Genomic DNA, 14,733 nt, shown 5'->3' on the forward strand with positions numbered 1-14,733 from the left:
GGGTTCGGGACAAAGTTCGAATCGGGTTCGGATCCCGAACCCGAACATTTCCGGGAAGTTCGGCCGAACTTCTCGAACCCGAACATCCAGGTGTCCGCTCAACTCTACATGCTAGACATCCATATGTTTTCCGTATCTGTATGTCCGTTCCACAAGAGACAATACACTGCCAGATACCCATTCACTATAATGGGATCGGGCAAAGATCCAGCCGCTTTCAGGTATATATATCAGCTTTTGGTAGGAGAAAAAATGATTTGCGCAGTATTTTTTGTCCGGCTGAAACCCAGCATATATGCTGGATACAGTGATCAGATCAGAGTGCTGGAATTCACAGTGCAGATGTGAACCCGGCCTAAGCAGCCAGAAAGGAATTTACTAAGACATATAATGATGCATTTGCAGATATTTCTGAATTAGCAATATTCCTCTCCCATAAGTCTATCTATAGCGAGGTTTACATACATGGAGCACAGATTACCCCCACTGTGGTCCCTCTCTCCTGAATAATTTTATCAAATGCATATACAGATTTTGCGTTGAAAGGGAAAAAATGACTGTCTCTAACCCATTCCTCTTGCATGTGTAGAGGGACTCAACATCGGCAATCAACCATGCATGTTGTCCTCAAAAGATATATCAGATGTAGTTATATAATGGCCTCAGGATACAATATTTTCAACATACAATAGTCTTTTATGACCTATTGTCAATTTAAACTAGACTTAACTTACAATGCCTTAGACTCAGATCCAACCAATCAAGGTAACCTCTCTGGTAAGATAGATGTATTAGTTGCTAGTTCCTGACTTGTATATTTAAGAACTTGTTTTATCTGTCTTAGTTATCTACGTATTTGTCTTAAATCTTCTTTATTTTATCTTGGATGACATTTTGGGGCTTTGGAACCGATTACTCAAGTTCCAATGGTTTCAACATACAATGATTGTACTGGAACCAATTAATATTGTAACTTGAACCACTGTATTAAAAACTTTTGTTAAATCCCTCACATAAGAGGGTAGTGTTCTCACACATGGTATGAGTGAGGTAACAGTCCAAAAAGTGGCATACATGCTCCAATCAAAACTGGGTATGATCAATTTCCTGTTTTCAACTTTAGTGAATTTCATGATATGTAGCATAATGAAACAATTGCTATCCCTGCTACATATGTATAACTGGCATGCTCTCCTCTTCTCCAAGAGACAAATCAACCTAGTTTGTAGTGGTTCTTTCATCTCTTGCTGTGATTGTTGTATCCAGTGTATTAAATGGGTTTCAAGTGCAACCTGTCCTAGATTGTGGGCAGGACGGGTCGCCTCCACTTGCAGAGCTGCCTAGGTGAGTGAGGAAGCAGTGCCTCGCTTCACTCATCATGGCTGAGCAGCCTGACAGGAAAACTCACCAATATGTAGTATATGAGGGTGCTAGAGCGTAGTGTGTGGTGAACCCCCTCCCCCGGGTTATCTTATCTGCAAGTGGTAGCAACCAGTCCTGCTCATATTTTAGGGCAGGCTGCCGGCGGCCATTTTAAATAATTCCCAGAGAACCTCTTTAACTCTGCTAAATAACCATATATTTCCATAACTGTCTTTATCCTTGAACACATTTTAATTGTTTGCTGTATACACTAGAACACTATGTTACTCTTCACGTGACATTTTGTTCTCGTTATTTCAGATGTTGCTGTGTCACGGTAGCACGTCGACTATGTATAATGTTTATTTACTTTGCATACTGTTTAAGTGCCTCACTGTGGGTTACAAGCAACTCATTTAAGTTACACCACTAGGAGGTGCCAGAGAGCAGAAGGCCGAGGCTGGTACACAATGTATGTAAATAGGGAATGAGGAAAGTGTCTGGCACAGTCTCAGGTCATGTGGGCAAGACATTGTTGAGCATTCACAGAAGAATAAGTGCTTCTTTGTGTTACTCTATAGACGTTCTCTCAACAGTATCTCTGCTTGATCTCAGCCCTCTCCTCTCTCCTCTAAAGAAGAGTATTTTTGCCTGTCGAAAGTATGAAACTTTCAAGAGTTTTATTTGATTCTTTTCTGGTTTTTCTGTTTTTACATTTTTCAAATATTAAGAACAGTGATTGCATCGAAGAATCCAGAAACACAACTGCTGTACAGAGGATTAAGCATGCGGCTGCCAAACCTAGAGTCAGGAGAGGGTCACAGGGAGAAGGATCCAAAACTGATGCTAGGAATTTAGGATACCCAAGACTTATCTATTCACCAACCACTGCATTACCAGACATGAATCGGATGCAAAATGACTCCTCACAGTCACCTACCTGGGGACCGAAGCTGATAAACTCACTGTATCCTCTGAGTGAGAACTCAATCAGTGCTTATGGAGTGCTTCTGTTATCACTAGTGGTATTTGCTGTGGGCATTGTTGGCAACCTGTCTATCATGTGCATTGTGTGGCACAGCATGTCTATGAAGAGTGCCTGGGATTCCATCCTGGCTGGTGTTGCACTGTGGGACTTTCTGCTTCTTTTCTTCTGTCTGCCTGTAGTTGTCTTCCAGGAGATCACACATCGAAGACTTCTGGGGGTCTTCTCGTGTCGTATTGTACCATACATGGAGGTGAGAGATTTTCTTCTACATTTATGTATATGCAAAGAGAAAACCCAATACAACAGAAGTAATATTGTATACAGCAACCACAAACTTTTATTTCTGATAGTTGTAAATTTTTCGATTTCCCATCCTCTTAGCCATAATCACTTAATGTAATATTCATATTCCTGTATAACACATAGTCTTATTAAATGTTAAGTGCTGTGATCATAATGATAACAGGGATAACACATCCAAACAAATTTCAGACAAAATCTAGATGTTTATTGGTTGAAGCTGTTTGTTGTCCCTATAGATACTGCTTGTCATCTCAGACCCCCTGGATTATTAGTGCCTTCATGCCACCTTGATATTTTAAAACAATACCTACGGTACTTGGTCCCAGTCTGTTTTCTGAGACCGCATGTAAAGGCGATCCTTTTGTGATCAGTTCACATGGTGCATGTTGTTGCTTGTCGGTTGATGTGGCCCAGTGTCACAGGGTATAATCCTGGCGACAGGGGTGCTGTTGGGCTGCTGGGTCTCACATTTTTTGCAGGTGCTGTGTTGTGACTTCTTCTGTACAGTTTGCCAGCTTGATATTTTGCATTCTCTGTTTCACAATTGATGGATGTTTGAGGACCTGTCCTGAAGATAGGTCATCAATATTGAGAAACTGGAAAAGTCTTCTAATATGTAAGGGTCCATTCACACATCCGCAGTGTTTTGCTGATCCGCAAAACACCAGGTCGGCACCCCAATAGGATTGCCTATTCTTGTCCGCAGATGCGGACAAGAATATGACATGTTCTATTTTTTTGTGGAGCCGCGGACCGGAAGTTCGGGCTGCGGACCGGAAATGCGGACACCACACTGTGTGCTGTCCGCATCTTTTCCGTCCCCATTGAAAATGAATGGGTCCACCCGGGACCCAAGATGCAGATGTGTAAATGGACCCCAAAGGAAATGTTTATAAATGTATGATCTGTGGGATCAAACTGGTGAGATCCTCATAGGTCAAGAAAACAAAGGGATGTAGTAGTCTTAAAGGGGTATTCAGGCTGTGAGAAATGATCTCTTATCCGCAGGATAGGGGATAACTATTATATTGGTGGGTGTCCTACTACTGGGATCCCCTCCGATCACAAGAATGGGTACCCTCTACCCCTTGGGTCCCCCTGAAATGGAGTGGTAGGTTGGGCATGTCAACTTCTGTTCCATTCTTCTCTATGAGAGTGCTGCAAATAGCAGAGTACTGTACCTGGCTGTCTCCAGGACTCCAGTAGAAATGAATGGAGCAGCAGGTGCGACAATGCGCAGGCCCGATCTGCCGCTCCGTTCATGGATCTGTTATGACCTATCCTGTGGATAGGGGATGACTTCTCATAACTGGAATACCCCTTTACAAAGTCAGACATCATATAGTACATGGCCATTTCTTTCTATCAAAGCTAGGATCAGCCCTGTAGCTCACTTGGGACCAGAGCCCCCATTGTCTATTGAGTCACTTGCTGGCTAGATTTTTTTTTAAGCTGGCAGCCCAGAGGATGGGTCCTTTCTAAGGCGGTGTGTCCTTTCCAAAGAGGCATTTCCTTTCTGTTGCAGCTCTCTCCTTTTAACTATCACAGCCTCTAAAATATGAATGGTGGCAGTTGATGGATGGATCCGAGCATGTGTGACCACCTCAGTAAGTGGATTTGCAGATTACTATACAAATTAAACATGAGGGAAAGGGGGGCATTATAATGCATCAAAGAGAATATCTCACAACTGCATTATTTTTCTAAGAGAAAGTAATTACAAAAGTAACTTGTTTTTCATGCTGCATTATATTAAATTTACTATTAGCATTCAATGGTGGCACAATCCCTTTTAAATAAATCTCAGGGGTAATACCAGCCACAGTGCATTAAAAGCAATGCGGCCCTTTTATCTTTTAAATGGAACCTGTAACTTAGAAAATGCAGTCCCATCTGTGGACAGCATGTTGTAGAGTACAAGGAGCTGAACAGATATTATGCGAATCACTAGGGAGGACAGGACTGCCCACTGGACTCCTAAGTCCCGAATACGCAGAGGTTTTCCTACAAAACGTTCAGCTACTCTTGGTCTATAGCAGGGATGGCCAACCTGAGGCTCTCCAGCTGTTGCAAGACTACAACTCCCATCGTGCCCGGACAGTCTACAACTATCAGCCTACAGCAGGGCATGGTGGGAGTTTTACAACAGCTGGAGAGCCGCAGGTTGGCCAAGCCTGGTCTATAGTATGCTGCCTGTGCTGCATTTTCCTATAAAGGGAATCTGTCACCGCAGTTTTGGACTATTATCTACAGTAAAACATGAGTAGTATATTTTTTTATTTCCTACGGCCCCCTTTCACCCGCTGTCAGCACTCAAAGCTGCACTGAAATACACAATTTGAACTGCTGTGCTCTCTAACATAATGCAGGGGACTCCTGTGCGCATGCTCCGCAGTCCTGACAATGCAATGCGGGGGAATGGGAGGCAGTAGGCAAAAAATTGTGATCTAGACTCCATATCTTCAGTAGTACCCATGTGTCACTGAAGTTAATGGTTCAAAATCAGGTTGACAGATTCCTTTTAAACTAGGGATATGTCATTTTTAATAGTTCAGAACCCCTTTAGGCCTGGATTGTTTTGTATGAAGCCTACATTGTTGACTGCTAGAGAGCGCCGTGCTGTTCGCACATCCATGTAAAGGGTGATCGATACTTATCCCCCAGGTTCAAAATCTACTGAAAACAAACTTTCTGGCAAATGGTTAATTTTGTCTTTATCTTTTGGTGCAGGTTTCTTCCCTTGGGGTTACGACATTCTCTTTGTGTGCACTGTGTATAGATCGTTTCCAGTCAATAACTTCAGCCCAGTTACCTCCAAGACCAGTGGAGCAGTGCCAATCCATCCTGGGAAAGGTATCAGTTATCTGGCTTGGATCCTTGACTCTTGCTCTCCCGGAGATATTTTTGTGGCAGCTGAACCAGGAGCGTTCTCCATTATCAGGGTTAATCAGTGATTCCTGTGTGATGCATCCTTCTCCTGATCTGCTCCCAGTTTTGCGCTCCTTAATTCTGACATACAAGCATGCCCGAATGTGGTGGTTCCTTGGCTGCTACTTTTGCCTTCCCCTCCTTTTTACTATGACATCGCTACTGGTGACTCTGCGAATTGTTGGGAACACAAAGAACATGAAAAATAGCCAGTGTCAACGTCAGCTGAGCTGGATAGTGGCAGGTCTAGCTATTGTATACGGAGTGTGCATCCTCCCTGAAAATATCACCAATATCTTGGTGGCCTATACCAGTCTGGATCTGCCCGAGAATCTCTTGGCACTTATCACTCAGTTTTTCTTATTCTTGAAGTCTGCAGTAACACCTGTCCTCCTCCTATGTGTCTCCAAACCACTAGGACAGGCTTTCCTGGATTGTTGCTGTTGTTGCTGCGATGATGACGCTAAAGCAGGAGCTGCACCTAATGCGGATGAGAGCAGTGCAAAACTGGAACCCCTTAACCCCCCAAACAGCGCAAGTGATTCAGCACTACAGCTGGGCACCCCCTGCTAAATTAAAGGAAATGATATAGAGACTGGTAGTCCTGTCCTAACAAGAAGGGAATATGTAGTAGATGGAAACTAGAGGACAACTGAAGACAAAATAGTCAAAGCAGGTTTCACCATACATGTATGGCAGATGTTGGGGAGGGGATAAAGGGGTTTGTCCAGTGGGGCAAAATGTGAGGAATGTTCTCAGAGTTAGGACACTTTCACCTGGTCAGTATTTGGTTAGTATCATTATTATTGTTATTAGATTAATCTGAAGGGATAAAAAAGTGAAGTGCAAAGTTAGTGCTGGACACAATACAAGACAAACTAGGGGTCGCTAGAAAGCGGACCACTAAAAATACCCCTTCGACTTCATTCACATCTGCATTTGAGGTTCTGTTAAAAGTCTCAGTCGCAGATTCTGGTAAAATGGCAGAGAAAACATCACAGCATGCTGCTCTGTTGTGTCGGGTCCAATGATGGATGTGGGGTGATGGACCCTCTTATAGAAAATGAGTGCCTCTTTCTTTACATCATGAATTGCTCCGGCTCTTCCGATATTTAAATTTTTCTGTTCCTATAAGTGATGTGAACGCAGCCTAAGGTCTCTTTCACACGGGTGAGATTTCCGCGCGGGTGCAATGCGTGAGGTGAATGCATTGCACCCGCACTGAATCCGGACCCATTCATTTCTATGGGGCTGTGCACATGAGCTGTGATTTTCACGCATCACTTGTGCGTTGCATGAAGATCGCAGCATGCTCTATATTGTGCGTTTTTTTCACACAACGCAGGCCCCATAGAAGTTAATGGGGCTGCGTGAAAATCGCAAGCATCCGAAAGCAAGTGCGGATGCGGTGCGATTTCCACGCATGGTTTCTAGGAGACGATCGGGATGGGGACCCGATCATTATTATTTTCCCTTATAACATGGTTATAAGGGAAAATAATAGCATTCTTAATACAGAATGGTTAGTAAAAGAGGAATGGAGGGGTTAAAAAAATTATAATTTAACTCACCTCATTCACTTTTTTGTGCAGCCCGGCTTCTCTTCTGTCTTTTTCTTTGTTGACCAGGAGGAAAAGGACCTGTGGTGATGTCACGGTGCTCATGACATGGTCCGTCACATGGTCCATCACCATGGTGATGGACCGTGTGATGAGCGCAGTGACGTCACCACAGGTCCTTTTCCTCCTGGTCATCAAAGAAGAAGACAGAAGAGAACAAGTGGATTAAGGTGAGTTAAATTATTGAATTTTTTTTAACCCCTCCATCCCTATTTACTAAGCATTCTGTATTAAGAATGCTATTATTTTCCCTCATACCCATGTTATAAGGGAAAATAATAAAATCTACAGAATACCTAACCCAAACCCGCACTTCTGTGAAGAAGTCCGGGTTCGGGTCTGGGTACCAAACATGCCGATTTGTACTCACGCACCCACATCCTATCCGGCCCTCACACGCGACGCCCGCATGAAAGAGGCCTAAGGGTACATTAACAGACGTCAGAGTTGTTGCCTTTATTTCTGTGACTGAAAATCTGTTTCATGCTTTTGAATGGGATTGTTTCTACAGCGAGCACAAGACAAAGCTCATTCAGATACATGGGCCAGTCACAGACATTTCTGCAACCAATCTGCTGCATGTGAATGTACCCTTATATACTCTCCGTTTACATTCAGCAAAGCCCTCTTGACCAACGTTTTTAAACAGATTTAGAAATATAAAATCCCATTACATGACATTGTATACAGCTGAACTACGTACTGTGGCCGTATAACTGAGGCAATAAAGCCCATCATTATCAACTACTATGGTTAGTGAGAAATAGAATCCATGCTCACATTCAGCTCATGCCAAATTTGCAAATAAATTAAAAAGTGGCAAATTCTGGGCATATTGTATCTGATCTGGTGCTGTAGAAGGCATCTACCTAACACGAATACAAATCTACTAGAAATAAAGGTTTCTGAGACTCCTGCCATTCAGATGACACTTGTGCCATACTGCTAATCCTTTGGAATGCAGCACCCTACGTGGTTAGTGCTGAGAGCAGTATAAAGGAGGCCTCTAACCTTTATTTTCCATATATAACTAATGCTACAGTACCGTGGTGCACTACAGCTTCATTCGCCAAAGAACTTTGGGCAGTTTCAATCTTCAATTCTTAGTCCATCCCCTCTGCCTGCAACATCACTGATCCCTTTCCGCTCTGTTAATGAGTGGCTGCACCCAAATGTCACCCTCGTCAGTGGTGCGGTGCACACGCAGTACATGCTGAGAAGCCGATTCCCACTGTATGTACTGTAACGTGCATGTAGATTACCAGTTTGGATGCACAGCACTACTTTAGCGTTAGCTATATATGCTAAATATAGCTGACTATAGGTAAACTCCATTTAAAGGGATGTTGTACTTTTGGGCCCTTCGCAAGATTACACCTGTGAACAGTGCAAATATGGCCTAATTTACACATAATTCCATTAGTTCTGCATTTATGGGGTCATTAACTCCTCAATACAGAAAGTATTTTCTTAATGAGCAGACGCTTGGTACAAGTTGGTTAGGCTGGGACTACACCGCAATATCTGTCACACAACCAACAATCTCTGTGTAGCACTGCGGCCATTCAGTTAAATGTGGTGTCCAAGATGGCCATGTAACCCCAGCGTAAAACAGCTGTGACTATTAAGTGTAAGTTTTTTTTTTATTATTTAGTGCCATACATATAGTGCCCCGAAATTTGACAATAAAAAAGGGTTCCATTGCTTGTATAACTGGTAATGTGCTCTCGACACTTAATGCCCTGCGCAGTTGTGATGTAAATATCCACAAGGCAATGAGAGGGAAGCAATCAGCTAATGATCTATAGCTCTTCCTAACTGTAAATTGGAATCTGAACCGCAATACATCCACAATGTCTGAACATGGATTGATGGAAGCTCAGCTATATAACCTTCTCGGTCCAACAAAACACGAAAGTTATGGCAGAACAAAAAAATGTATCAAACATGGCTGGCCCAAGACTAATAAGCCGATTTTCTATTTTATTTCATTATGTTTAACTTTATTTATTTAAAACTGGCCTATCACTTTTAGGGCTCATTCAGACGGCCGTATGCTGTCCGCAAAGATGCTGATCTTCTTTTTTTTTTTTTGCGGATTAGATGCAAATCTATTCACTCTTAGGGCTCATGCCCACAGATGCGGGTCCATTTACTGAACGGAACAGAACCACGGAACGGAAGCACTATGGAGTGCTTTCGTGGGGTTCTGTGCTTCCGTTCCGCCAAAAAAGTAGTGCATGCACTACTTTTTGCGGTGTGGACAGTCGGATGCGGATCATGGACCCCATTCAAGTGAATGGGTCCGTGATCCGCATGCGGCTGCCCCACGGTCGTGCTCATGCATTGCGGACTGCAATTTGCGCTCCGCAGCATGGGCACTGATCGCTTACACTCGTGGGCATGAGCCCTTATGGGTCCCTTTTTATTCCGTTCTACGGCTCCACAAAACAAATAAAAGATGTCCTATGCTTGTCAGTGAAAATCAGGACGTGGCCCCATTGAAGTCTATGGGTCTGCAAAAATGCGGAATGCAAATAGTTTTTTTGAGGACCAGTCCACAAAAAAAAATGTTCCGCATTTTTGCAGACAGCATACGGCCGTCTGAATGAGGCCTAAGGGTGTTTTTCTTCTGCTGGGTTCCTGTCTCGTGTTTGGCCAGAAACATGTAGCTAAACCATGGACCACAAAAATAAAAATAAGCTATAACTAAATGTATGGAATCCGCTATGTGTATAAATGAATATAATGTCCTAAGCCGTTTTTGCCGCTAAGTAAAACTACTAATTGAGAAAAAGCTGTAGCACCGGCACTGCTGATGGATCTCCAGTATATACCTAATATAACGAAGCCTGGGAACCGCATCTAGGAGCCATTTTTACATTTGTTCATCGCCTGATATAATACTTTAACCTTTCTCTTTGCTCCCAGACTAACTACATGACTATTTCAGATTGCAAAAACATTTCCATGTATTAGAGCTAGATAAAAGGTTATTCTGTAGAATAAAGTCCTCCTGCTGGTCAAAGGCAGCCTCATCTTTTCTTCTTTATTGTGAGAGAGAAGGGTCTCTTTGTTTTCTTGGCTGTGTGGGAGTGAAAAGGGAGAGAAGCAGGGGGACGCTATGTCACTATGGAAACCGGACTCTAAACAAGGGAAAAAACCCTAAACCCATTCATTACTTCACTGTGAAGTCTGTTTGGACATGCGTCCATGAGACTGCTTTACCAAAACCAGTGCAAAGAAATTGTGAGGTTACTGACTGGTTGTTACGGATAACTACTTACACTTTTCCTATGTGCACGTCTTTATAAATTTCTACATTCAAAATGGTTTTCAGAATGAGCCGTATGAGGGCAACCCCCTATCTGTTAAAGGGGTTGTCCTACCATTACGTCATCTTCATTTTATGATCATGAACAATGAAGCATATTTGATATTTCTTTGCTGGCGAAACAACAATCGAGTGAAGAGATGAAATGTCTTATTATGGCGCCACCTTGTGTTCACAGTGTTTGTTGTGTGATCAGAACATGATTACACAGGGCAACGATCGGGAATCCAATCATCTTCCCATAGAAAAAAGGTTCTTGTACATTTAGTTGTAAGAGAAATTATGTGGATCAAAAAATCCACAATTAAATAATCATCCCCTTTATTTTATAACTAAAAAAATATTTCTATTAAAATCCTACAAAAATAAAGTGAAAGAGAAACAAATCGCTACATTAAGGCCAGGTTCACACAGAGCATATATCTTTTTAAATCAAATGCAGTAGTGGATCCTTAACCCCTTAAGGACCCTGGGATTTTTGTGTTTTTGTTGTTCACTCCCCGCCTTCCCATAGTCCTAACTTTTTTTATTTTTCCATACACATAGCCTTACGAGGGCTTATTTTTTGCAGGACAAGTTGTACTTTCTAATGAATAAATATATGGTTGCATAAGTGTGCACACCCTTAAACTAATACTTTGTTGAAGCACCTTTTTGATTTTATTCCAGCACTCAGTCTTTTTGGGTATGAGTCTATTAGCATGACACATTTTGACTTCTTTGCAAAAACACTCCAAATCTGTCAGGTTGCGAGGGCATCTCCTGTGCACAGCCCTCTTCAGCTCACCCCACAGATTTTCAATTGGATTCAGGTCTGGGCTCTGAGTTGTACAGTATATAGGTCACATTAAAGGTGGAAAAAGTTCTGAAATTATTTATCTTTGTCTCATTTTTTTTACATCACAGAAACCTGACATTTTAACAGGGGTGTGTAGACTTTTTATATCCACCGTATATTTGTAAAAACTTTTTGTTACTTTTTTGAGTATATCATTGAACACTTCAATTGCACTATACCAGACATGCTCAACCTGCGGCCCTCCAGCTGTTGTAAAACTACAACTCCCACAATGCCTCGCTGTAGGCTGATAGCTGTATGGTGTTCAGGCATGCTGGGAGTTGTAGTTTTGCAACAGCTGGAGGGCCGCAGGTTGAGCATGCCTGCACTATACCAATACAATGCTCCACCTAGTGGTCTGTATTGGTATAGTCATCTAATAGGCTGAAGCCTGCTTGAGGCTTCAACCTATTAGCGCAAGGTAACAGGTTCCACGATCTCAGCCGGGGAACGCTGTTACCGGAGTGGAAGTGCGTGACTTCCACTTCCGGACTGCGCAGATGCTGTGGTCACATTTGACCACGGCATCTGAAAGGGAAAATGTATGTGATCAGCCTTATGGCAGATTGCATACATGTGCCACAGGTCTCTGCTATTTAAGATAGCAGAAACCCCGCGGCTAAGACGCCTGCTGCATGCACGTGCGAGCGCCATGTTTGGGGACCGGATTTCCACTGTACATGAGGTCCTTAAAGGGTTAAATGGATTTCCAAATGTTTAGTATTGATGACCTATCCTCGGGATTGGACATCAATATGTTATCGGTGAGGGTCAGATGCCTGGAACCCCCACCAAACAGCTGTCCCGTAAGCAACACAGCCTACCAAGCATAACACCATCCATTGGATAGTGAGTATACTTGGTATTGCAGATAAGCCCCTTGCACTTCAATGGGACTGAACCACGTGACTGAAAAACATGACATCACTGGCCTACGAAGAGGTCTGTTCAAACAGCTGATGGTAGTCGGACCCCACATCGATCAAATACTGATAACATATCCTCAGTGCTCCAGACTAAAAAAAATATCAAGGAGCCATTGGCTCCTAACCTGAAAAATTTAGGAGCCAAATGAAATTTTTAGTCGCCAAATTTAAAATACATATAATATAGCTGGGATGCTTAGGAGCATGGGGTTTTCTAAGCTACAGCCCACGCAGTTTAAGGAGTTGTACACTCATTTCCATGACCTGTCAGACTAGCCAGCTTCGCGTTGGTAATCCCTAGGTGCTTGGTCCCGGCTCATTCGCTTCCCGGCCTCCGCTTCTTGTCTTGGATTTCCCCATGAAAACGTTTGACTGCAGTGGCATCAAGACAATCTCTGACCACGGTGGAGATCTGCTCCCCTTGCATCACATGACCATTTAACATAATGCACGGGAAGCAGTAATCAGTTATTGGCTGTAACACTGTCAAATAGGAGGTTTTCATGAAGGGACTCAAGACAAGCAATAAAGGCTGGGGAGCAGATGAGCCGGGACCCCGCACTGGGCATCAGGCAAGTATGATCACCAACAAAGGTCCTGCCAGTCTCAGAGGTCCAGAAATTAGTGTATCCAAACCTTTTAAGGAGTAATTTTTATACTTTTCTTTAAGGGGTTTTAAACCAGTATTTTTCTATATGTGACACAGAATGGGTTCAAATAAACTATCCCCACTGCACTCCTTAAAAGACAATCACTTGAGAGTCGCCACTGCAACCAGTGACCACATCAGCGGGCATCACGTGTTGACGGGACCAGTATGACAGTGGGGGGGGGGGGGGGCAGCTTTTTTTTTTTTTTTACATTAAGAAAAAATATAACAGATAAAAATATAATACTTCACGAGCTTTACTCTTTATTCTCAACCCCTCTGCTTGCCGGTCAGTGAATGAAAACCTCTTGTTTGCTGTTGTTTCTTGAGGAAAGATTGCCCATATTCTAGTGCTCACTGTGTAACTGTGGCTGGACATGGACATTCAGTCTGTGAATGTCAACCTTAAAGGTTTCCATTCACTGCCAGCAAGGAGAGATGTAGGAAAGCTAGGGGACCTCCTCTGGCAGCTGAACTAGCCTGTGCTTAACCCCTTATAGGCTGCTTCAGTGCCATTTTCCCTCCTTTGGCACAGAAAGGAGCAGTTAAGGGCTCTCTGCCCATCACCCCCCGTGTCCTTTTCTAGAACGTGCGCAGTATAGGCGGGAATCTCTCCTTGTCAATCTGTGTGCCTTGGGACTGCTGAGCGAACCCCTAGGCCGGGGGAGTCCCACCGTTTCATCATTCTGCCGGCAGTAACACGGACTGATGGGAAGGTTGACATCCGATTGCTATTCCCTATGTGGAAGTGAATACTGGTCTTGTGAAATAAGGGGAATAGATTATATGATTTATGATCAGAAATGGTTACTAGTCTGTGCATTGATAGGATTGCGCTGGTTTCACACCGGAGTCCGTCTGCAGGAGCTCTGTACTGCCGGGGTTGCATAGCATTATATAGATTTAGGATGCTTTGTAACCCTTACAGTTCTGGAATGTATTGGATAACACTGACCGCATTAGGTCAGTGTTATCCAGTACATTCCAGACCTCTAAGGGTTACATAGCATCCTAAATCTATATAATGCTATGCAACCCCGGCAGTGCTATGCAGACCAGGACAGCGAGTGTTAAAGCAGCACAGCCGGTGCTTATACTTGTTCTTAGGTATCTCTGCCTTCTCCTTGTGACCCCATAAGGACCCAGTCCTATAAAACACACTAATAAATGTGCATACGGGTGACTCGCCTCGTGTTATCAGCCGTGGACTGTGCGGCCCTAGTTGAAGTGTCTCCAGCAGCTCAGCGCCACAGCACAGACTCAACTTCAAAACTTGCCGGACTGCTGGAAGCGGGAGCACAAGCCACGCCCACCCTCTATGTCGGGTAATCTGAGGGGCGGAGCTTCACCCAGCAGACGTCTGCAACGTGTGTCTGTCTGCTGGATGAAAGCCTTTTTTTTCTTAGAGGCAGAGCAGCGAGCGGAGGGTCTAGGCGCAAATGGCGACAAGACTACAAAGTCTTGTCGCCATTTAGCAGTTCTAAGTCGCATTGGCGACCATTTTGGTCGCCATCTGGAGCCCTGATCCTGCTGTCTGCAAAAGATGCGGACAGCAGGGAGCTTACCATGGCAGCCATGGATGGCTTCAGTAGCGTCCTGGCTGCCATGTTAACTGATCAGAGCCCCGGGGCTCAGATCGGAAGCTGTCACTGCCACCATTTGAAAATACTGAGGTGGAGGGGACACTGTGGTCACTACACCACCAATGGATATAACACTGGGGTGGGATATAGGGATCAGACCGCTGCGCCACCAATTATAATAATAGTGGGGTGGGGGCAGTAGC

General features: G+C 43.7%; 1 protein-coding gene across 1 annotated transcript; it reads left to right on the plus strand.

Moving 5' to 3' along the window:
* The first annotated feature begins 1,969 nt into the window (after positions 1 to 1,969).
* Positions 1,970 to 6,745, plus strand: GPR37L1 (G protein-coupled receptor 37 like 1). The gene is made up of 2 exons (XM_044287671.1): positions 1,970 to 2,600; positions 5,384 to 6,745. Exons 1-2 carry the CDS (start codon positions 2,025 to 2,027, stop codon positions 6,152 to 6,154), a joined length of 1,347 nt encoding a protein of 448 aa, XP_044143606.1. The 5' UTR covers positions 1,970 to 2,024; the 3' UTR covers positions 6,155 to 6,745.
* The last annotated feature ends 7,988 nt before the right edge of the window (positions 6,746 to 14,733 follow it).

The sequence above is a fragment of the Bufo gargarizans genome, chromosome 3, assembly GCF_014858855.1.
Source record: "Bufo gargarizans isolate SCDJY-AF-19 chromosome 3, ASM1485885v1, whole genome shotgun sequence".
Classification (NCBI taxonomy): domain Eukaryota; kingdom Metazoa; phylum Chordata; class Amphibia; order Anura; family Bufonidae; genus Bufo; species Bufo gargarizans.